Source organism: Colius striatus, chromosome 6 (assembly GCF_028858725.1).
Source record: "Colius striatus isolate bColStr4 chromosome 6, bColStr4.1.hap1, whole genome shotgun sequence".
In the NCBI taxonomy this organism is placed as follows: Eukaryota; Metazoa; Chordata; class Aves; order Coliiformes; family Coliidae; genus Colius; species Colius striatus.
This window is the reverse complement of record NC_084764.1, coordinates 2,435,807-2,460,196: the sequence shown is the minus strand read 5'-3', so window position 1 is coordinate 2,460,196 and position 24,390 is coordinate 2,435,807. Positions and strand designations below refer to the sequence as shown.

The window sequence follows — 24,390 nt, the reverse complement described above, 5'->3', positions numbered from 1 at the left end:
CCTCTCGGGCTTTCTGCAGAGACAACGGGACGCTCCCCTCATGTTCCATGAGGTGCTGCGGGGCCCTTTCCCACCCAGAGTGCTGCCTGTTCTGGCAGCTGTGCTGTTCCAAAGGAAGGAGAGGAAAGAGACTGGGTTTTATCACTGGCGGGTAAGACAACGGTAGCGCTGGGCAGAGGCTCCCTGTCGCTGCGCCTGTGGAGAACCAGGCCTGGGCTGCCACTGGAGTTCATGACAAAGCTCATCATGAGGGGAAAGTGTGGGGTAACAACAGTGCTAATGGAGATTCTGGGTTTCTGGGAGATTCAGGGTCTGGGTGAGGCAATACAGAGCCTGTCTCTGCTTGCTGATGTTTTGGGGAGCAGAATTAAGCTGCTGCCAAGTACTTTGTGGGGGAGAGTGGAGAGCACTGTGCTTATCAGTACACACAGAATAGTGCTCATGGCTTTCCTTGCAAAACATCCTCGATTACCATTCCTTTAAGAAGAGTGCACAAGGATTAACGATTACTAGTACTAATAGAGACGGATTAATGATGAGTTCATCCCTTGTTCTTAATGCAACCACATTAGATCAAGTGGTTTCCTTGTGTTTGTCCTTTAACTGGTGAATAGTCATCCCATTGTTTAAGATGGTCTGGCCAATAACCTCGGTCTTGAATTGCACTAAAGAGCCTTTTCCTACATCTAATCTGTCATCTGATTATCTTCCCAATCTACAGCTTAAAACTGAGGTGTTCAATGGCACCAGATGTCTTGCTGCCTGCTTTGTCTGTGATGAAAACGATCCTGTTGGCTTTTGTTGTTGTTGTTCTGTGCTTGGGAAATGAAGGCAAAAGAAACTAGAGTTAGCCTGCTGTGATTTCCATTAACCTGTAAACTGCTGGCTGTGATGTTTCCCCTCAGCTGCTCAGTGTGTAAACAAACAATTTGGACACTACTCAGTGAAGTTGTGCTGGCAGGCAGGGAGAGATTTTTGTCTTGGCTGCTTAATGACAACTAAGCAAGGAGTGTGACCACCCTTTTGGCTTTGTAGGTGAGTTCATGATGAGATCTCTTTAATGTTCCAAGGTTTAGCCTTAGCTTTGCACATCTAAAGACAAACAAGAAACTGGGAGTGAGCCCAGTGTTGGGTGATGCTGTTGTGATACTGAGCTGCTAGCACTGCTCATATCACCTGAGTGGTTATAACACTTGCCCTCCAGGAGACTGGTTCCCTCCAGGAGACTGGTTCCCTCCAGGAGACTGGTTCCCTCCAGGAGACTGGTTCCCTCCAGGAGACTGGTTCCCTCCAGGAGACTGGTTTTCTTTAGGAGACTGGTTCTTGGGGCTAGGTCTGAGGTCTCTTTTTATGACTGATGAGAGTGTGCTCCTGGGGTAGGAGGATGAATGCAAAGGGTGCCAAGGAAAGCCAGGAGTTTGCTTTTGTGATGAAAAGCAAACTTTATGGCACTTTGTCCACAAAGGAGGGAAATATGGGCAAGTGTTTACTTAAGAGCAGGAACAAGATGTGGAGAAAGTGCTTCCTTGGCAAAGCACTGAGCTGCCTGATTTGGCTGGTAGCTGTGAGCACAGGAGAAAACAGGGCTTAAAAGTGCCACTTTTGTTTGCTATTGATAACATGTTTGTAATGAATCTGGCACATTGTAATGAGTCCTCCACATCCACTGAGCCATGTGGAGTGGATCCCAGTGCTTGTCCCACTGTAGAAAGGCAGGTAACCTGGGCTGTGTGAGAGCAAAGGCTGCGGGGTCCTGCAGCTGGGATGCTTTGCTGTGCAGTCCCTTGCTGCTGCATCAGCACCTTCAGTTGAGGTGAAACACACAGATAGTTGTTATCAGGGTTGAGTGTATGAACATCCAGTCTTGACCCTCATTTAAAGATTTCAAGGTTGTTTTTTGCTTCAGATGCACTCTCCTAAACCCCAGAAAGGGGCCAATTCAGTGCTCATTTCCCACACAGATTTCTTGGCTGCCTTTGCCTTGCTATGTTCAGACACAGCATATCTGATACCTCCATGCTTCATTACCATCCCAGCTGACCTTGCAACATATTAGGCCTTTGCTGTTCCTTGGCTGAAAGATGAGTAGAAAAGGCACATGGGATGGTTGTGGCAGAATTGATAGCACAAACCTGGGAGCACAATGAGATGTCTGACCTCATACACCCTTAAATTAAAATCTGGGTGTGGAAAACGTGCCCTCAGCTGTGTAATGACTGACTGCAATAAAATGTTGTTAGGGACCTTTGGGGATGTACTCTATGTTGACAGATGGTGTGTGTGGTGAAAGAAGGATATGCAATCTTCAGGATGTTCTGTGTTTCTTCTGCTTGATAGTGTCTGAATTCCAGGCAGGAGTCAGGCCACATGAGTAAAGATTGCTCTGACAGCAGGGTGTGATGATGTAGCTGCATTTCTCAACAACTTGGAGAGTTGCAACATCTTTAGGGAGTCTGTGAGAATAATACATGTAACCTTGAATTTCTCTCTCTAGTCCATTCCCCAGCTTGATGTGGTAGAAAGATGGTCAGGCTTTGCCTGGGAAACTAGTGTCAGTGAGTGAACAAGACAGAGGTGATTGGGAAAGGTTTGAAACGGGGGAAAAACTGAAGGGTAGGGCTCGTGGTGAAATTTGATGTGAAGGTGTGTCTTGTTCCCAGAAACAAAGGAGGGAAGGAGTATCTTCAACATGTTGATGCTGCAAATAAGAGCATAGAGTAACAACAGTATAATTGGGCTTGATTTGCACAAATTTGGTTAGACATCTGTTTGTGAGGTGTCTTACACAATGCATGTCATTTCTACCCTTCACTTCTTGGTCAGGGTGGATGGTGCTCCCTTAGTACAAAGACTTTCACTATAGTGTGTATGTCTTGGTTGGATTGTGTTGTTCAAACCTTGTTTTGCAAAAGCTGGCAAGTAAAGTAATAAAGAAAATGACTCATGTTTGTGGTGGCTTAACAAACACAGCACAGTTGCATTTATCAGCTAAGGGATATCCAAGAAGGGTTTGGCAGTTCAGGGTTCACTGCTTTCCTTGAGATCCTGGTTAATGATATGTAGGGCTTATGTTATTATACAAATATTTGCCACTTGGCAGCATTTTGTTTGAAGGGTAGATCCTGTTGAGTTGGGTTGTAGGTGAATGCTTAATGTGTCTGAAATCCAACTCAAAGTCTCAAGCCAACCATGTAGAAAATGGTGAATGTGAAGTAGTGACCACTTGTGAAAAGCATACTAAAGTGGGACATGAGGAGAGGAAGACTTCTTAACTAGCCAGTGTTGTGTCATAACTGGTAGAAATGAGGCAGAGTGCCATTCTGTTCATGAGCCTTACACAACTGCTTCTGTGCAGTGTGAGCTCTAAATCCCTTTAAGTTTTCTCTCATCTTCCCCTGCCCTCCTGCACTTCTCCTTCATGATCTTCTAGGATTCAGCCAGGCTGTTTTTCCTTTTCCCATCTGGGTATTTAGATACCACTGTTACTTTCCAGAAATAGCCTCCCAGAAGAGCAAGGATTATGTTTTGCTCTGTGCTGCCCAAGGTGATCAGCACGTTATGAGTGCTGACAGCACTAACAATCCAGAATCAAAAGGAACTGAAGTTTTGTCTTTTCTTACTCTAGCTGCCAGGAAGTATGTGTTCCTACAAGAAGGTGGTGCTTTTCTCCTCTCTGTGAACAGCTTCTATGTCTTTAAACCATACTGTTATGATTCTTGCCATGTCAGCTATTGCTCAAGCATGCATGTGCCCTTGGCAGGCAGTCTTAAACTAGCCAAGTCATGATTGAAGTTCTCTGAGCAGCTTGGAGCCAGGCCGTTCTCAGTGACAGGATAAGGGGCAATGGGGTACAAGCTGGAACAGAAGAGGTTCCAAAGAAACACAAGGTGTCTTCAGATGAGGGAGCACTGGCAGGGGCTGCCCAGATGGGCTGTGGAGTCTCCTTCTCTGGAGACATTCCAACCCAGCTGGATGAGTTCCTGTGTGCCCTACTCTAGGTGATGTTGCCCTGGCAGGGGGGTTGCACTGGATTAGCTTTCCAGGTCCCTTCCAGTCCTTAAGATTCTGTGATTCAGTTTCTGCTTACCCTTCAGCACAAATTAACTAATAAAGCAATTCAAAATTGATCTGTAATTAGAGGAAACCCTAAATAAGGGACTTATTTTCTGAAGTCCATGAGGTGTCACACTAAGACATCACATTGCTGTGCTGAAAGGGAGTTGCATTTCTTTCTAGACTCCTTTTAGTCTTCCTTCAGGACACTGAAAGTGCTGCATATGTTCCCATTCGTTGTTTATTTTGGGCTGGCTGGTCTGATGCATTTCTCTGGACTGATACTAGTTATGTACTGAGCTTGTTCCTCTCTTTCCAGTGGGAGAAGCACCCTTACTACAACCTAACAGTAAAAGTTCTCCGAGCCAGAAACATCAAGGGTACAGATCTGTGTAAGTATTTAGTCAAGGTATTGTGAAAACAAGTGGTTTGTTCAGTGCATGTGTGTAAGCTGCACCCTGCTGCAGCTGCACCCTGCTGCAGCTGCACCCTGCTGCAGCTGCACCCTGCTGCAGCTGAACCCTGCTGCAGCTGCACCCTGCTGCAGCTGAACCCTGCTGCAGAACAAGATCAGCTAAGGTACTGGGAATGCTTTTCTTCCTTGCATGTCTGGCTGTGGCCCATTCTGTTTTCCTTTGTCTGGATTCAGCCCTTCAGTCATGGCAAATTTCATCCTTGCTCCCTTTGACCAGGCTTCTTGCACCTGCAAGTTGCAGTCTTGACTGGCTTGAAAACAGCACTGCAGTAAAGAACCTGGGCATCTGAGTGAACCTGGGACACTGAGACTGTGAACAGACTGGAACATCTCTTCTATGAGGAAAGATGAGACACCTGGGGCTGCTTATCCTGCAGAAGGCTCAGGGAGGATGTTATCCATGTGTAGAAATATCTGAAAAGAGTGTTGAGAAGATGGAGACAGACTTTCAGTGGTCTGAGTGGCAGGACAAGAGGCAATTAGCCTGATATCAGCAGTAATCTGCTTAGAAAAGTCCTGATTTGGAACAGTAGTCTCTTTTGTCAAGGGCTTTATGGTTTGGATGAAGCAGCAAAAAGAAATAGAGGTACCTGATGTTCAGTTTGCTGTTGTTTGAAGATGTGTACTTCATGAAAAGGCTTTTGCTTTACAAGCCCAGCCTTAAATTTGCACATCTCCATGATAACAAGATCTGGAAAATAAGGAGCTCGTTGGAAAGAGTATCTTTGATGAAAGTTGTTCTGCTGTCTGTCTCTGCAGTGTCCAAGGCAGACTGCTATGTGGAGCTGAGACTGCCCACTGCATCTCCCATAGTCTCCAGAACTCATGTTGTTGACAACTCTGATAACCCAGAATGGAATGAAACTTTCCAGTATCGAATCCACAGTGCTGTCAAGGTAAGGAGTGTGCTTTGTGGAGCTGCTTGCTCCTACCTGCATTTGTGTACTGCCTGACTTTGGGTACTTCATTCAAAACCCAGGGATCTCCACTGCTCTCCAAACCAGTGTTGCTTGCAAGGTGTCAGCCTTCTCCAGTGGTACACAAAGCTATGCTGTGCATGTCCAGTGGGAACCACAGCAGCTTGTGACTGCATTCTCATGCCAACTGCAGCTAGAATTTTCCATGACTGTCCTTGTGATGCAACTCAGGAAATGTATCAAGGACATTCCTTGATAAATCAAGTTTCTGGTTGAAGATTGCTTCTGCTTTTGCACAGTAACTGTTGCCTTCCTGTTAGCTCTACTTACTTCACACAGCCAAGTGGCTGACTGAGGAGACTGGGAAGTAGATTTGAAGCACTTAACTTGACTGAATGAATGAAGTGGTTTTGCCATCAGTTCCCAATCACAGAATGGTAGGAGTTGGAAGGGACCTTTAGGGGTCATGCAGCCCAACCCCCCTGCAGAAGCAGATTCACTTAGATCAGGTCTCATGTTTGAGAAAAGCAAAATTCAATCTCAGAGACAGTACATCTGTCTGCTGCCTCAGCAGGACCTAACAGAGGATTGAACAAAGGCTTCAGGTCATCAGCATTCATTCTCAAAGGAGGCCCTAATGGTGGAGAGAAGGAAACTGTGCTTTGAAGGATTAGCTTTAGACTGGCACTGTTGCTTTGTATAACGTCCAAGGCTTTGGAATAAGGTGCTTCTTAACAAGAAGCTCTCCTCCTCCCTGGAGTACCTTTCCATAATGCTTGGTGGCACAGGTGGAATGGTAATTCAATGGGAAGGGATTTGTAGCCTCAGCTTTAGAGCTTGTAAGCATCTTGTCTCCTTCAGGCTCTCAAGGCCTCAGGCTGTGATTACTGCTGGGAGGCTATGCCAGCACAGCTCTGAGTTCACCCTTATAGTCTTATCTTTTGAAAACTAGCTTCCCCAAGGCCATTTTTGGGTACCATATGTACTCATGTCTATATCAACTAGTTTTTGCTGCTCTGACAGGGCGCTGAGCAGGAACTGATGGGTTCCTACCACACCCTGGATTGAGTCACGCTGAAAGAGTGGCAATTGCTGTTGTTTCCTCCAGGCAAATCTGTGCCTGAAGCTACTGGGAAGCACTGCCACCGTGCACTCACTTGGGAGGCTCAGAAAACCTTTTGGCTGTCAACTAGAAGCTGTTTTGCTTAACTGTAAATCCTTCTGCAGATAGTGAATTCTCTTTGGGAGTGGGGAAGGGGAAGGTTACAGATGGATTCATCAAGTGTCTGTTGTGTGCAGCCACTCAGCTTTGTGGCAATAACTTCTGTCTCCAGCTGAGACTGTTTCTGTTCTGTTTCCAGAACATTCTGGAACTGAAACTCTATGATAAGGATGTCCTTGTCAGCGATGAGCTCACGTCTGTCTTCTTCGATGTCGGGGGCATGAGGCTGGGTCAGCCTCTGCAGCGTACCTTCAGGTTGGACCCTGAGGTTAGTCCCTGCCTTCTTCCCAGGCCCCTTGTGAATAGCTACAGCTGCTCATCACAGCAATCAATCATGGTGATTGATCTTGCTTTGCTGGAGAAGCCAGAAGAGGCAAATGCACCAGCAGGTGATGGCAGTGTGTATGATTCTACTGTCATCGAAGGTGTTTCTGAGTTTCAGTGATGGGTTTATTTGTGTGTGTTCCCCAGGCTTTGGGATGCCCAGTGAAATGGAACTTGGGATGAATGCTCTCTTAAGGAAGGCACCTTTAAATGGCTCTTCAGGAGACTAGAGGGGCATAAACAGGGCTTAAAACATGAGCCATTGGCAGTAAGCAGTTGTTGTGGGGGCTGCAGGCTGGAGTGGTTAAAGAGCATCAATGACAAAAGACATACATTTAAACAGTCCAAAACTTCACTTGAGCTTTTGTCAAAGCAACAGCAATGGTTCCTATAGTTTGTGACAGGAAGAAAACTTAATCTGTTGGAAAAAAGCATCATGATTGCACTCAAGGCCAAGGGCCACCTGTGTCTAACTTCTGTTTTCAAAGGCTAACGAAGAGCTGGATGTGGAGTTTTACTTGGAGAAATGGTGAGTGTTACCTGTAGAGCTGAATGAACTTGTGCCCTGCAGATGTGTTGTCCTGGTTGCTTTTTCTGTGCAGGGACAGTTTTGTCTGTAAAATGGCTAATACTTTACAGCTCTCTGTGGTGTTTGAGTTGATTCACCAATAGCTGATGGTAAATATTCCTTCCATTGTTCTGAGAAGAGAAATACTCTGGATGTCAGTCTACTTGCATAGATCTTTCACACTGAGGATTTTTCCCTCCCCACTTGTCCAGGTGGCTGGTAAAATAGGATGAAACAAATGAAACCCAAAGCTCATTGGCATTAAATGTCTTCCTTTCACAGTTCAGATGTGCCTACAGAGGTATTGACCAATGGAGTCCTTGTGGTGAGTACACAGAATCATAGAGTGCTAGGGGTTGGAAGGGACCTTTAATGCTCATCCAGTCCAACCCCCCTGCCAAAGCAGGTCCCACCTAGATCAGGTCACTCAGGAACATGTCCAGGTGGGTTTGGAAACCTCCAGAGCAGGAGCCTCCACACCCTCCCTGGGCAGCCTGGGCCAGGGCTCCCTCACCTCACAGGGAAAGAGCTTTTCATTATGGTTAAATTGAACTGTTTGTGTTCCAGCTTCATCCCATCACCCCTTGTCCTGTCACTGGATACAACAGAAAAAAAGTGCTGCCCCAACCTCCTGACACCCACCACTGAGATATTTATAAATGTTAATAAGATCTCCCCTCAGTCTCCTCTTCTCCAGACTGAACAGCCCCAGGTCCCACAGCCTTTCCTCACAAGGAAGATGCTCCAGTCCCCTGATCATCTTGGTGTCCCTGCACTGGCCTCTCTCCAGCAGTTCCCTGTCCCTCTTGAGCTGAGGAGCCCAAAACTGGACACAGAACTCCAGATGAGGCCTTACCAGGGCAGAGTAGAGGGGGAGCAGAACCTCCCTTGACCTGCTGCTCACACTCTGCTTGTGCATCCCAGGCTGCCATTGGCTTCTTGGCCACGAGGGCACGTTGCTGGCTCATGGTCAGTTTGCTGACAACCAGCACTCCCAGGTCTCTCTCCTGGAGCTGCTCTCCAGCAGGTCACCCCCAGCCTGTCCTGGTGCAGGGGGTTGTTCCTCCCCAGCTGCAGGACTTTAGGCACATCTATTAATTTCAGGTGCACTGCAGCACCATCTAGAGGACACATTCTATATAGGGAACAGTTCATCTAAGTACTGAACACTTGTTTTAAAGCATCATTCCAATAAATGCAAGGTGGGAGGTCCTTACCCTCAGAAACTCTGCATGGAGAAGATTCTTGAGCACCTGATTAAACCTCTTCTTGCCCACGAGGGCACATTGCTGGCTCATGGTTAGTTTGCTGTAAACCAGAACTCATGCTGGTCTCTCAGGTCTGAATAAAGAGACAAGTGGGCAATGGCACTTTGAACCCCTTTGTGTGCAATTCCCACAGTAGTGTAAGAGCTGAAGCTTCGATGAAGAAGTGAAGTCTCGTAACCAGAACTAGTTTCCTCTTTTCATAGGTTCATCCTTGCTTGTCTCTGCAAGGCACTGTCAACAAAGATGAAAAGGGAAAAGAGAAACAGCAAGGTAAGGCTGCCTGCAGAGTTAGCCAGACCTGCTTCTCAGCAGTTGCTCTTCATTGAAAGCGAGGGGAGACTTGGTTCTCTCTCTCCACAGTGTATTTTTACTTACTGGCTTGAAAATCGACTTTTTAAGTTAATTGTACTTTTACTGTTCATACCAAAAGTATTGAGTCACTTCCACAAGAGTTTTTGCTTGTGTTTTCCTCCTCTCAGCTACCCTTAACAAGTACATGGCTTTCAACATTTATCTCAATGGCTCCTGTGGTCTGAACTTCTTGTTCTATCTGCCAGGGAGCTGTGAGGTCAAGGTGTCTGTTCCAGGGGCATACCAGAAGCAGATGTGTATTCCTTTGAGACTAGACAATGAGAAGGATAATGAAACCTCATTTATCTTTCATGTGGACAAAGAAATGTGTCCAGAACTTCAAGTGGAGCTGGAGCAAACCATATCTGTCCTACAGGTAAGCATTGGTGCCCACTGGTACAAAGTTCACAGCCCACTTCTGAATGAGTGCCCTCTGCAACCAGTGCCTTTAGGCCACGAAGAGATAAATTGAATGGCCTTGATTTGATCATAAGAAGACCAGGGAGTTCTTGAGATGGTCAAGGATATGAGTTTTGGGGGTATTGTTCAGGTACCTATGGATGTTGTAAGCTTGCATTGGAAGCAATTCTCTTGTGGAGAGCTGTATGTGGTACTAAGCACCATCTATTATGGAGGTTACTAATCACTTCCAGATCCACCTCTTTGATCAACTTAACTGTCATGTTGCAGGCTAGAGGCCTCTCTTGAGTGGGTGTATTGTTTCTCTGGTCATATCTTAGGGATTTATGGGCACAGATTGAAGTTTTTCTCTGCCGTTTCTTTTTGGACATATTTTTCTTGTCCAAAACATTGAGTCAATGCCACACTTTGCATTGAATCTGGGCCACTAAGTAGAGAGACTAACTTACCTTAAACTTACACCCTCCCTAACACTTCATAATGTGTTCAAATTTGGGGGGTAAAGAAATCTGAGCCTGCACATGTTTGCTACATGAAGACATCTTTACTTTCAGCAGCTGAGTTGACTTGCTGATAGAAGCTTGTAGAGCACTCGCCTCATGTTGTAGCTGTGTGTGTATCCCGTGGGTGTAACTGAGTATTTGTTGTCATAACTGCTCCCAGTATGACCTGAGAGCAAAAACTAAGAGCAAGGGAATGATTTGTTCTGTGGTGATGTTGATGCCCTCAAGCAGTTAGGCAGCATGGAGGAAGAGAGTGATTTGACTACCCCTAGAGGCAGCTATGGAGAAGAGGAAACAAAGAAGAATATGGAAGAATGGCTTTGCAGAGGGATAGTTTGGGCAGCAAACATGAGCTGGAGAGAGACTTGGGTTTGAGGAATCACAAAGCCAGAGCCAGGCAAGCAAAAACACAGTAGAGTCAACAATGGAGATAGGCTTAGGTGGTATACCTCAACCAAACCACTCCCAGGAGCTAACAGAGCATACTCCTTCAAGAGCTGGCATACAACACAAAGCTCTCTCCAGTCCAAACTTTCCTCTTCTTATCAGAGGCAGGAGAGTGCCAGGAACACAGTTATGTTGCTTGCCCTGTGCCTAACTGCATGTGACTTGCCCCTGTTAGGAGGACAGTGGGCTTAGAGGGATGTGGACTCGTGACAGCTGTGTCTGGTCAGATGGCATCTGTCAAACCTGTAGGTAGTTCCTTGTCTGCTCTTCAGTCCTTGTTGTCAGAAGGGTGGCAGCTTGTTGCTTTTTTAAGGTGCTGTCTCCTCCCAAGGGTTGAGTTCTGGGTGTAAAGGGTGTAAATGACCCTGTGATGTGAGGGGCTGCTTCAATACCCCTCTTCTGAGTTTAGGAATCTACACCCAGCTGTGTATAAAGAGAACTTGTCACTTGCTAATGCAGCATGGGACAAACCTCAGAAGGTTTCTTGGCAAGCTTGAGTTTGCTCAGCTTGTGAGGACGATTATGGTTTTGTATGACGTGCTTCCATTTGACCTTAGGCTGTTATCTGATTTCTCCTTTTGTGGTATTTCTTTCTGTATGTCTAATACTGTTGCCTTGTTGGTGTCTTTTCCAAACCCTGCTTTGAAGACAGAATGCAAGCTTGCTGGTGAGCTTTCTGACACATCAGAACACAACTATTTGAGGCACAAATTCCATATTCAGAGATGCAGATGAGGGTTTTTTTGCATGTTCCTCTGTGACCTGATCTAGGTGGGAGCTGCTTCTGCAGGGGGGTTGGACTGGATGAGCTCTAAAGGTCCCTTCCAACCCCCACCATTCTATTAAACCAACCAAAGACATTGCAGTGACAGAAATAATCCCAGCAGAGATTTGTCAAGCACAGAGTGGGATGCTCTTGAAAAGCCTTTGACTTTTGGGAAGGATTTGGTGACAGTGATCTTGAGGATTGTTTGTCTTGACCTTTTGTTCTGGACAGCTCAGGTGACTTTTCTTTTTTCTTAGGATGGTGTGCACCCTGATGTTGAAAAGCAAACTACAGTTCTGGGACTGGGGACTGTGCCAGTTAATTCCCTTCCTATTGGACAGAAAGTTGATAGAATCATTTCTCTGGGAGAGGTAATGCCACCGTTTTACCACTTGTTTAATGCACTTAGGGTAACTTCTTCCATCGTTGCCTGTGGATGTTTGGGAAGCTGAGCTGCTCATGAGTCTCAGGAGCACTGTTTCCTTGGAGGTCTGCAGTGAAATACCAAGATTACTCAGTGCAGTTCTTCTAAGAATCCTTTCATGCTTGGCTCTTGCAAAATGAGCCTGAAGTTCATCACTTTCCAAAGCGAGAAGTCTGTTTAGGGTGTGAAAGAAAACGATCAGAGGAGAAGAAGAGCAAGAAGATGGCAGGAGAAGCTGCTTCTTTCACTTCACTCTCAGAGTACATGCTTTTACTTTCTGTGGAGAGTGTTGAAAATACCTGAAATAGGTGCAAGGGAAAGATGTTCCAACAAAGTAGTTGTGTGTGTGAGAGTACTGTTCTGCTTAGCCTCCAGTGACTCTGTTGATGTCATAACCTCTGGTTAGTGGTTCCACCTATGTCACTGCTATCCATTGCAAGATGTGTTCTCTCTTTTCACAGGGAAAGACTTTGGATATGAGTTTGAAAGCTGAAGAGAGGTGAGTGTGAACCTCAAAGACCTCTTAAAAATCAGGAAAGGTCTTTATTCTTGTTGTGAAGGAGCTGAGTGACTCTCCCTGCTGTTCTGGGAAGGGCTGTTGTCTCCACTGATCTCTTAGGGTAGACTATAGCAAAACTGTGGCCATTTTACTTCTGAAGGCTGTGACTCTTCACTTATCAGATCTGTCTGTTAGATTGGTGGCAATCCTGCTGAAATCTGAACAAATGTTATGTTCCTGATACATGTAAAACAGCTGATGGTGTAGCTATTAAGTAGCTGTGTTAGGTACAGACAGGATGTACAACGCTGTCCTGGCAAATAGGGCACATATCTCAATGGGTGGAGAGCTTGGACTGTAAAGGGTGCAAGAAAGGAGTGATAAAAGAAGAATAACACACAAAAATAAGCAGTTGGCTGGTCAGTTGAGAGTCATTTGGTCCTGCTCCTGTATTGAGACATTAAGGGGGAGATGTAATGCAAGCTCTATGTGTAATTCCAAAAGCTGGCACACAGATGGGCACTAAAACTTCACTGAAGAGTTTGACCCAGTGATTCAGATCAGCACCTCCATTGTATGGTCACAGCAATTGCTTTTGCTTAGCAGTTTACAAATCTTCTGGATCTTTAGGGTTTTTGTCTTAATTCCTGTTTCAGCACTTGGGACCTTGATGTACGTCTGGGCTTTGACCTTTGTAAAGAGGAGAGAGAGTTCTTGTACAAGAGGAAGAAAATAGTTTCTGAGGCCCTGAGGAAGACTCTTCACTTGGAAGAAACCCCTGCAAAAGATGAGGTATTGAGCACAGAGCTGTCATGAGAGTCACAGGATCCTTTGTGCTTGGTTGGTTATTAGGTACTGTAGGATTCTTGTAACGCGTGGTTCACATTCACCTTGGTGTGAGACAGATCCCTGTGACTTTTCACTTCTGAAGTATCAAATGTTGTTACATTTCTGAACTTCTGAGGGACATATGTGTGTGTTTTGGACAGAAGAAATGGACATTTCAGATCTATGCACTCTCTTGAGTTGAACTCCTGCACCTTGGGCTTTACAGTCTGAGTTGCAATGGGGGAAAAGTCAGTTTCAGGACGGTTAAGCTGAAGCTCAGACCATAGGAACAGCTTCCTAATAGCTGATTTATCTAGATAACTCTATACCTTGCTCTGTGGTATGCTTGTTTTGGTCTTGTGCATGTTGTATGGCATGCAAGTGACCGTGTGATGATACACATCACTGTTTCAGTGACTGTCCCTAAATGACACTGCTATGTTTTAGAGTCAACTGTAGTTTGCTTACAGTATAGACAAAGGAGTTCTGGTTGAAATCAAACCTGGAATTCCTTGACATGCAAATAGAAACAGAGACTCTTTTTTCTCCATATCTCATTTTTACGAGATTGAGACTTGAGTGAGATGGGTTTTGTGACTTGTTGGGAACTCCCACGTGTGTGGTTGTGGCTCCTGACTTTGCTGTCTGCAGGTTCCAGTCGTAGCGGTGCTGGGGTCCGGAGGAGGGATGAGAGCACTGACATCCTTCTATGGCAGCCTCGCTGGCCTTCAGCAGCTGGGCCTTTTGGATGCTGCAATATATCTCTGTGGGATTTCTGGCTCTACTTGGTGAGTTACATGCAGTTTTGGTTGTAAACACTTAGAGGTGAACATGATCGTGTTGACACTGTTTAAGAGATTCATTGTCACTTGTTACTGCTACTGGCTAAATTCATCAGTCTGCTGCTTTTGCAAGCCTGGCAGCTGAATATTAGAATGCATTGCATACATAAATCTGTTGTGTGTCCCCTCAGTGCCTTGGCTTCAAACACTTTCCCCATTTCTTTGTGCTTGCCTAGAAGAGAAGGGTTGTCAGGCGTTGGAATGGGCTGCCCTGGGAGGTGGTGGAGTCGCTGTCCCTGGAAGTGGAGAGGCCTGGACAGGGTGGGGGAAAAGCACCCTTGCTCTCAGCCACTTTCTTGGGGTTGTTATGGCCTGCAGTTGATTCCTGTGTGCTAGCATGGGAATCTTGGAACCTCCTTGAAAGGCAGGTTAGCAATCAGGATGAAGCTGCCCTGTAGGTGTCACGGTTTTTGGCACATCTTCGACTTCAGAGATCCATTTCTCTTCATGGTATTTGATCTTTTAGCTAGGCTAATCAAGCTTTTAGCCCAGTGCTGCAATGCTGAGCATGACTAGCTACAGTGATCATGTAGACAGGGGTTGCTGTCCTTGATGACATCGACATAAACATTTTCAGGTGTTTATCGACCTTGTATCAAGACCCTGACTGGTCTCAGAAAGATCTTCAGGATGCAATCAGAAGAGCTCAGGGTGCTGTGTCCAGCAGCAAAACAGGAGCATTTTCACCAGAAAGACTGACCTACTACTTCCAGGAACTGAATGCAATGGAGAAGAGTGGAAGGAAAGTTTCCTTCACAGATTTGTGGGGCCTGATTGTGGAATATTTCCTACAGCAGAAGGTAAAAGAGCTGATGGGTCCCTACTGCTGTTTGTCTCCCAAGTGGGAGCTCTGCACATTCACATGGTGTTTGTCAAGAAACCAGTTATTCTCTACCTTTTGTGAGCTGTTCAGGAATAGATGGTGCTGTGGAATAAATATAGGGACTTTGTCACCTCTTTTTGTCCCAGATTTTCCAGCACCCTTCTTCAATAAAGAATTTGAAGTCATATAGATCAGTTGTAGAGAAAAAATGGAGTGTGGATTTGCAATGAGTGTTACTAAATGAACAGCTTTTGTATTGGGCAGGCTAAACCTGAGGGAATGATCTTGGTTTTGCATTATCATGCAGTGTTTGCTGATTTGAAATCAGAGAGGTAACCAGTTCATTAGTAACAGCAGACATTCATGACATTCTGGCAGAACCTAACCATAGGCATGGACAGAGAGAGGCAAAAGGGCTTTGAATCAGTAGCAGCATTGGTGAGAAATGCTAAGCATCATCTTCAAATTACCAAAGTGCAGGTGTGGAACTCACCTGACTAAAGTGTGCTTCTCCTTCCTTGCTTGTGACCAGGAAGATCCATCAAAGCTATCTGATCAGCAAGAAGCAGTGAAATGGGCCCAGAACCCTTATCCTATCTATGCAGCTGTCAATGTGAGACCCAATATTAGCAGTGGTGACTTTGCAGGTATGAACGTGGCGACTTTATTTGTGTTTGAGAAATTCCTTTCACACCTCCAGTTCCTTGGGCATGAAATGGCTCAAGCAGCAGCTGCTGGTGCAAGAAGTAGGGTACTGATCAGCAGAGTGCTGTTATCCTGACTGCAGATGTGTTTATTATGGCTGCAACAGAGAAATGAGGTTGAACTCTGTTGGCCACTCCACACGTTTTGCAAGGAAGTGCCTGAAACTTTCAGGAGCTGAGAGGGAAGAGTCTGTGTCTGAATTGGAGAGCTGAAGTCTGTGGTGATTAAGTGACCTCCTTTCTTTTCTAGTCTCAGGTAAATTGATTTGTGTAGGATTCATGTGAAATGATGGATTGGCAGCCTTGTACCCATGCACCATCAAAACTGTGGCATGTAGCAACCTGTGTCCCTGGTGTCTGTAAAATAAGAGTGAAAAATGAAGGTCAGTCTTATTCCAGGTCACTTGAAACTTAAAATGTGATGCAGAAAGGGAGGATAGATCCAGTGAGAGAGGAACACAAACTTGTGTCCATCTGTGTACCACTGTGTGGCCTTTATCTTGGATTCTGGAGGATTGTGTGTGACAACTGCTTTGACTTGTAAATGTTAGTGGAACCTTTTCAAGCATGAGGGGACACTTGGATAAGCAGACAGTGAGTCTTGACACAGTGGGTCAATTGAGTCTCAAGTCAATACTGTAATTGCTGCTGAGAAATGGCAAGTAGTGTGAAGAGAGGCTGAGAAAAGCCAAGTGGCCTCCACTTGTGATGGAAAAGGGAGCCAACAGAGTAGTTTGAATTGGAAGTCAAGTAGGCAGGTTATTTATGCAGTAACAAAGTCAAGATGGAGCCAGGTTTTTTCCCCAAACAACAGGATGAAATGAGGTTGTGTTTAGTCAATGAAAGCCTGTAGAACAGTTTTCAGTAACGATGTGTAAAATAAAGGCTCACAGAGGAGCGTGGCAGGGAAACCCACAGTGGTGGTGAAAAGCAGAGGGAGACTCCCTTCTGCCTCTCTTGGGTGAACATAAATCAATCATTTTCACCCATGTTTCCTTGGAGATGAGTCAAAACAACGTTGGCTTGTTCTTAGAATGGTGTGAGTTCACTCCCTATGAAGTTGGGTTTCGCAAATACGGAGCTTTTGTGCGAGCTGAGGACTTTGACAGCGAGTTCTTCATGGGCCGCCTCATCCACAAACATCCAGAGCCTCGGATTTGCTTTCTACAAGGTATGATCTTGCAGTTACAAATCAAAGGGGGAGATGGGATGGAGCTGTGCTGCTTTGAGGCTTCATCAACTTAAACCTCTGCCTTTTCATAGAGTCATGGGATGGTGGGGGATGGAAGGGACCTTTAGAGATCATCCAGTCCAACCCCACTGCCAAAGCAGCTCCCACCTAGATCAGGTCACTTAGGAACATCTCCAGGTGGGTTTTTAAGACCTCCACAGAGGGAGACTCTACAGTCCCTTCCTAAGAAAACCAGGAAAAATGTCAATTCTTTTCTCCAGAGGTTTAGGTTTTGCTTCACAGCATTACAGTCTGATCTCCTGAGTCTGCAAAGCTGACTCTGAACTGTCATGGACTTGAGCTTCAGATCATCCTGTTCTCCTGCCATCTTCCCCTTGCTTACAGAAGAGCTTTTTCCCTTGGAGAAGTTTCTGCATTCTATTATCACATCAGAGTTTTTCACATGATTAGCTCAAAGGTTTGAACCCAAACATCACCTCTTACACTTGTAGGGGTCAATTGGCAGCCTTCTAGGTTGACCTGCTTGAGCAGAGGGATTGGACTAGATGATCTCTAAAGGTCCCTTGCAACCCTTACCATTCTGTGATTCTATGACCCATGCCAACTGATTTATAGGCCTTTGGGTTACACTGTGAAGTCTTTTGAGGATTAAACTCTTTGTTTTCCCCTGCAGGGATGTGGGGCAGTGCCTTTGCTGCAAGCTTGGATGATATTTGCCTGAAGGTGATTGGTATAGGGCTGGGATTTCTGGATTCCTTCAAGGATGTTGTCAAAGTCATAGGTAAGAACATGTATTACTACAGTCCAGTTTGGAATGATCACACAAATAATGTGACTCAAATGTGCTGTGTGTAGTTCTCAAGATAAGCATAAAGGATGGATTTGGACAGAATTGGCTCATACTGTGTGTTCTTCCCTTCCAGCACACGTATAGTGAAGGGAGTAGTTACAGTTGTTCAATACACTTTATCTTCCTCCTTTTAGGGTTTATTTTCTGACTTGGGCTATAAATCTGGGCTAGTTCTGGGAATGGTCTTAAGACCCCTGCACTGAAGTATGTGTTTTGTCATGAGAAGAGGAAGAATAGAACTGATCTAGGTTGACCTGCTTCTGCAGGGGGGTTGGGCTGGATGATCTCCTTCCAACCCCTACCATTCTATGATTCTATGAATAGAAGCTGCACTGCTAGGTAGGAGATGGAAAATAAGCTTTCAGTTCTCTCCTGGGCCTGGTTTTTGTATTGTTGGAGAGCTCATTGCATGTTTATGCACTGTTCTCTGGACAGCAACTCCCCAGCAATGTAGAAGAAAAAGCATATTGAAGGCTAAGAGATGCTCAGGTGCATAGTTCACAGAATCACAGAGTCTCAAGGGTTGGAAGGGACCTGGGAAGCTCATCCAGTGCAACCCCCTGCCAGAGCAGCACCACCTAGAGCAGGGCACACAGAAACTCATCCAGCTGGGTTGGAATGTCTCCAGAGAAGGAGCCTCCACAGCCCATCTGGGCAGCCCCTGCCAGTCCTCCCTCACCTCAACAGGGAAGAAATTCCTCCTTGTATTTGTTTGGAGCCCCTTATGCTCCAGCTTGTCCCCATTGCCCCTTGTCCTTATAGTATGTAATAAGGGGAGATGTATTTTTGCCTCTCTGCTTGTGCAGCCCTAGTTTTACTCCCCCCCACACACTTTTGTTGTTACAACTGTAAATGTTGCTGTGTGTGGATGCTTCTTGTCTTGAGACAGAAGTGGTCATCACTTAGTAACAAAAGCTTCTTTGTGTGAGTTGGAAATGAATACAGATGATGATTTGTAGGTAATATTGTTCCTTATAAATAGGACAGGGGAATTACCCAACTAAAGAACATGCAGCTCATTCCAGTTTCCTTACAGCATTGTTTTATCAGAGGACAAACTCTACCTTAGGACAACTGATTGTGTCCTGTTCTGGGCTCCCCAGCTCAAGAGGGACAGGGAACTGCTGGAGAGAGGCCAGGGCAGGGACACCAAGATGATCAGGGGACTGGAGCATCTTCCTTATGAGGAAAGGCTGCGGGACCTGGGGCTGTTTAGTCTGGAGAAGAGGAGACTGAGGGGAGATCTTATTAACATTTACAAGTATCTAAAGGGTGGGTGTCAGGAGGTTGGGGCAGCACTTTTTCCTGTGTAGCCAGTGACAGGACAAGGGGTGATGGGATGCAGCTGGAACACAAAAAGCTCCATTTAAACATAAGGAAAAGCTCTTTCCCTGTTTCAGTGAGGGAGCCCTGGCCCAGGCTGCCCAGGGAGGCTGTGGAGGCTCCTTCCTTGGAGGTCTCCAAGACCCACCTGGACATGTTCTTGTGTGACCTGATCTAGGTGGGAGCTGCTTTAGCAGGGGGGTTGCACTGGATGATCTTTAAAGGTCCCTTCCAACCCCCACCATTCTATGATTATGGACAAAAAGAAGCCTGTTGGAGCTGGACAAACATTGTCTGTGTGTTCTGCATCCCTGTGTGGTTTCTCCAGATGACTGCCGAAGGTTCCATTTCCGAGACCCGACGCGCCTGAAGACTCGCTTGGTGATACCTGGGGGACCTTTCTTACAAGTCTTTCAGGATTTCTTCAAGTCCAGGGTCACATGTGGAGAAACCTTCAACTTCATGCAGGGATTATATCTTCATAAAGATTATGTCAATGTCAAGAAATTTGTGACTTGGAGAGGTAAATGAGTCTGGGTGAATTTTGGGTATAAAACAGTGCTTCCATATTCTGTGTCAGTAGATGTTAAAGGACATAAAGGAGCTTGACTTTGTTCCACTGAAGTCAGGGAATCTGCCCTTTCTTACCTGGCAGCAAAGCATTTGATCCACTGTGTATGTTCTGTCATATGAGGGCTCTCATTCATATTGACAGATGCCTGAATGGTGGGTGTCAGGAGGTTGGGGCAGCACTTTTTCCTCTGTAGCCAGTGACAGGACAAGGGGTGATGGAAAGAAGCTGGAACACAAAAAGTTCCACTGAAACAGAAGGAAAAACTCTTCCCCTGTTGAGTTGAGGGAGCCCTGGCCCAGGCTGCCCAGGGAAAGTGTGGATCCTCCTTCCTTGGAGGTCTCCAAGACCCACCTGGACACGTTCTTTTGTGACCTGATCTAGGTGGGAGCTGCTTTAGGTGGGGGGTTGGACTGACCAATCTCTAAAGGTCCCTTCCAACCCCCACCATTCTGTGAGTCTGTGCTATGAGGCAAGCTCATTATCAAACTTTGCAGGTCAGACTCAGATTAATGTGTATGTTGGAATGTTGGAATGTCCTTTTTTTTTTCCCTGTTGGACCCTCAGCACAAGCTTTGTTTGTTGCTTTTACTGAAAGGTGTGTAATGAATCATTATAGTTACTTGTGTTACTTGGAGTGTCTTCCAGGGACTCATCTGGATGCATTTCCCAATCAGCTGACCCCCATGGAGGAGAGCTTGTATTTAGTAGATGGTGGCTTTTCTATCAACTCTCCTTTTCCTTTGGTACTTCAGCCAGAGAGAGATGTGGATGTTATCTTGTCATTCAATTTCTCCTGGGAAGCTCCATTTGAGGTGAGTGATGTAGCTGAGGGTCACTGCATGAAGGTGAAAGCACAGAGTCATGCTCACACTGGCAGCAGATCAGTTGCTGTTGCACAGAAACAGTAATGAAAGAACACATGAGAATAAATCCTTACCTCTTTCAGATATGAGATTGAGAACTTTTCATAAGCCTAAATAGATTGTTACCTAAGACCAGCCTGTTTGCTTGTCCCTGTTACTTAGACGTATGCCTCTAATGGAAAAGTGGCTACTGGGGATATGCTTCATGCAAAAGAAGTTTTCCTGTATGTACAGGTGTTTTTTAGGTGCAGAAAAGTCAAAGTGAGGATGTTCAGAGTAACAAACCCAAGTTTCAGCTGCAAGCTGTTGATGTTTGGTCGCAGTTCTCAGTCCTGCTCATCCATTCCTCTGTAGCACCTGATGGAGAAATGGCTTCTGCCTATTTCAACTTGAGGACTGTAGTTAATCTTGGAGCTGTTGCTGGTGTTGTATTGACACAGTTTTTCTTCTTTGGCAATAGGTTTTAGAGCTGACCCAGAAATACTGTGAGGAGCAGGAGATTCCTTTCCCTAAAATCCAATTGAGTGAGGAAGATGAAAAGAAGCCAAAAGAGTGTTATTTGTTTGTGGATGATAATAATCCAAAGGCTCCAATTGTGCTCCATTTCCCACTGGTGAATGACACCTTCCAGATGTACAAAGCTCCAGGTGAGGCAGTTGGATCTGAAGGAGATGCTTTCACCATCCTTTGTGTGTCTGGGGAAAATCCAATGGGCTCAGTGTCTCTCCTTCCTTTCATCTCAGTATTACCCTGCTGTTGTTAACTTGTCACTTGCATTTAAGGCAGATTCAGTTTCCACCAGTTTGTTTTCGGAAGGGAGAGTGGGAGAAGAGGCTGATCATCAAAAACTTAAAGGCTGGAGGAATCAAACTTAGTGGTTTTGCTTCTTTTGTACCTTTCTGCTTTGACACTGATTTGGTAACCTTTAGTTACTATGAATATAGAAGAAAGCAACGTGAATCAGATTAAATTCATCTTGGCAGCGTTAAGTTAGTGGTTAGATCCTCAAGGTCTTTTCCAACCAAATGAAATGATTCTGTGATCCTACCATTTGTTCATTGCTTAGGAAGAAATCACTAAGCAAAGTGTTGAGGCCCAATGTGTATGTCAGGTGATATAACTCAATCCTCAATGGCCTGTGCCATTTAAATCAGGTGATAAATGATCCTTGCTTCATTTAATATGGTTAATATAGACTGTAAAGCCCACCTCAGTCTATATAGACTGTAAAGCCCACCTCAGTCTATCAAGCAGTAGCACTGGTATGAAACATAGAGCTATAACTTTAAGAAGAGACTGTCAAAATTCACTGTCCTATTTGTCACATGCTGGGAGGAAACAGCATCCTGAAGAAAAACCATACTAAAGAGTGTGTGGGACTGCCACAGGCAAGGGAGATGCAAGGCACTCTGTTCATGCCATCTGCATTAACACCATAATGACTGCCAGGCCCTGGCTGTGTTTCCATCAAGAATGAAGTGTTTCTAAGTGTTGGGCTTGAAGATTGCTCAAGACTACCAGTAAATGATATCCTTCTCCTGTAGTAACAACAAGCAAAAGGTTTTCTTAGCAAATTACTTGAATATTAATCTTGTAAGGTTGCTATTTAAATGTGAGTGGCAGGGTGTTGGTGTCTCAGTGGAGAACAGCACTTCCAGCAAGGACTGAGCTTTGGTTTTCCTCTTTTGAGCATGATCCTGGATGCACTGAATTTACCACAATGGAAATGCATTTTAGTCCTTCAGTTTGGAGTCTAGTTGAGAGCAGAAAGGACTTTCAGCTTCCAGGCATTTTGGATGATGGAAGAGCTGTAATCTCTGAGGAGGAGCTTTGGGGAGAAAGTTGAGCTTCAACAAGAGTTATGTGATGATTCCCCTTGCAGAAACCAACTCAAATGACTCTACTACAGCTAGGGGTGGGGTTTTTTTGGTGATGGTTTGTTTTTATTCCCCTTGCTGCAGGAGTTAAACGTGAGTCAGAGGAAGAGAAATCCTTTGGTGACTTTGTCATTGAGTCAAAAGATTCTCCGTACCGGACGCTCAACTTCACCTTCGAGCCCTACGATTTCAGCCGGCTGCTGGAAGTGAGTCGCTACAACGTTCTGAACAGCAAGGAGACACTCTTCAAAACCCTGAGCTTGGCTCTACAAAGGAGGAAGCTGAAGAAAGTCATCAATGCATCCAATACATCCTCTAGTTGAAGATAGAGACTGTGTGAAAACAGTGTATGGAAACCACGTGGTTCGAGAGGCAATACTGCAACCTGATAGCTGGAAACTGCCTTCTTGGAGGGGTTATCCTGTGACAAAGAGCACAGCCCAGATAAGATTCACTTACAAAAACTCAAGGGCTGTACAACATGGATGTTGCTTTGTCATGTGAGGATGAAGAGGGAATTATCTGGCCCTATATCTCATCTTCAAGTGGTTGAGAACAGATCTAAGGTCTGGTCAAGCGTCTGGAGACATTCCAACCCAGCTGGATGAGTCCCTGTGTGCCCTGCTCTAGGGGGTGCTGCTCTGGCAGGGGGGTTGCACTGGATGAGCTTTCCAGGTCCCTTCCAACCCTTCAGATTGTGTGATCTGGAGAATAAGCTTCTAAACCCCACTGAGTGCAGTGGAGTCAAAGGTGTGGCAGTGCTTGAAGAAACACCAGTTTAACCTGTGTGTTCATCTCTCTTGCTTTTTGAACCTTCATCCATGAACTTCTATAACACACATCACCCAGTGAGGAACTGCACGGGCTGTAACTATGCACTGAGAGAGGAAAGGTGTCCTTTTGCTTTCAGCTTGCCACTGACTGCTGGCTGTGTGCTTTCAAGACTGAACACTCATGGTCTGCTTTCCATTTTTGCCACTGGTGATATCAAAGGTCTCTTGTGATATTTCCTTCCTACCCTTCTCAAGGATTACAGTGCCTTTTAGTCTCTCAGAAGTTCAGGGTCTGGTACCTTACTTTGATAACCCTTTGGTTTCAATTCGCCTTTTTATATTGAACGTATAAAGACACTTCATGGAATTGTGTTGCTGCTTCTGATCATCACAAGCTGGTGAAACATTAAAACTGCTGTAGGTCTCACCTTCCTCTTTCCATATAAGAGGAAGGAAAGAAGAGTCTGAGTTAGGTGTTTTTCTTTCCCTTACACTTGGCTTACAATCCAGCCAGGCCTTTGTTCAAGGAGTTTCCTTTTGTGGCTTTTACGTTGAGCTCAACGTACCAATTTGTCTCCTGTGAAATGTTGTAAAGACTTATTAGATGGGTGTGATCCTTGACAACCTTTTCTACTCCAATAAATATTAGTTTTGCTAATGTGCCTTTGACAATTTCTTATTGTAGCACTTCTCTTGATCTATTTTCCCTTATTCCAATAAAGGATAAGCAAAAAAAAGTCAACACCATACTGTCAAAAGTCAACATCAACAACCTTGCTGCAAGGACTCTGCTCCTCTGCCAGCTCAGGCAGCTGTGCTGCAAGTTATGTATCCAAGATTAAGTGTCTGTGTGACTCCAGACCTCACACCACCATACAACTAGTCCCACTGCAGGCTTCTGTTACAGTGGTACTGTCTGTTGGCCTGTGGCTTCCTGACTTCTGACTCACCTCCACCACTGTCCGTGATGCACAGTATCACGTTGTCAAGAAACTCCCTACTGTGGCTGCTTTTGCATGGGAGGGATGTTTGCCTGGGTTTCATCACTCTCATGATGGGCAGATGAAGCATGTGTTATAGCATAGTGCTGTAGCTGCTTGAGCAGTTATTACTGCTGGATTTAATTGATGAAACCCACGGCAGGCCCAATTGTGGAGGTTGTGGAAAGGGCTGGGAGTTGAATGGGGAGCATGGCATATAATCTAACTGGATGAGTATCTTTTGAAGAGCTGGAGAGGAGGCACTGAGCTACAAAAATGAGCTACAAGGCTCCCTGCTGAGCTACAACCTGACTTCAGAGCTTGAGCTAAGTGATGGGACAGCTGTCAACCTTCAGTCTCTCGTAACAGCAGGGATTGAATCTCTCAGTTCAGATCAGGAAGGATTGCTTCAAAAGCTTTGCCATGTTACCAAAGACAAGTAGATCTCTATTGCAATACAATTTGGAAAACATCATATCTAGTTATTCCTGTTATGGGTTTCTAACATCACTGAAAGCAGCACT

General features: G+C 45.3%; 1 protein-coding gene across 1 annotated transcript; it reads left to right on the top strand.

Moving 5' to 3' along the window:
• PLA2G4F (phospholipase A2 group IVF) lies at positions 1-22,637 on the top strand. Its single transcript, XM_061998087.1, has 20 exons — positions 1-151; positions 4,373-4,445; positions 5,288-5,424; positions 6,807-6,935; positions 7,480-7,520; positions 7,842-7,884; positions 9,031-9,097; positions 9,385-9,554; positions 11,572-11,685; positions 12,200-12,237; positions 12,894-13,029; positions 13,717-13,853; positions 14,485-14,707; positions 15,263-15,377; positions 16,468-16,605; positions 17,300-17,407; positions 19,128-19,322; positions 20,019-20,185; positions 20,697-20,883; positions 22,198-22,637. The coding sequence occupies exons 1-20, from the start codon at positions 41-43 to the stop codon at positions 22,434-22,436; spliced, it is 2,568 nt and encodes an 855-aa protein (XP_061854071.1). The 5' UTR covers positions 1-40; the 3' UTR covers positions 22,437-22,637.
• The last annotated feature ends 1,753 nt before the right edge of the window (positions 22,638-24,390 follow it).

Bases quoted from the DNA above. Each gene is read 5' to 3' on its own strand.
- PLA2G4F (XM_061998087.1), top strand. From the start codon at position 41: ATGTTCCATGAGGTGCTGCGGGGCCCTTTCCCACCCAGAGTGCTGCCT. The intron at 17,408-19,127 runs GTAAGAACATGT...TGGTTTCTCCAG, and splicing joins GGATGTTGTCAAAGTCATAG to ATGACTGCCGAAGGTTCCAT. The intron at 20,884-22,197 runs GTGAGGCAGTTG...CCCTTGCTGCAG, and splicing joins CCAGATGTACAAAGCTCCAG to GAGTTAAACGTGAGTCAGAG.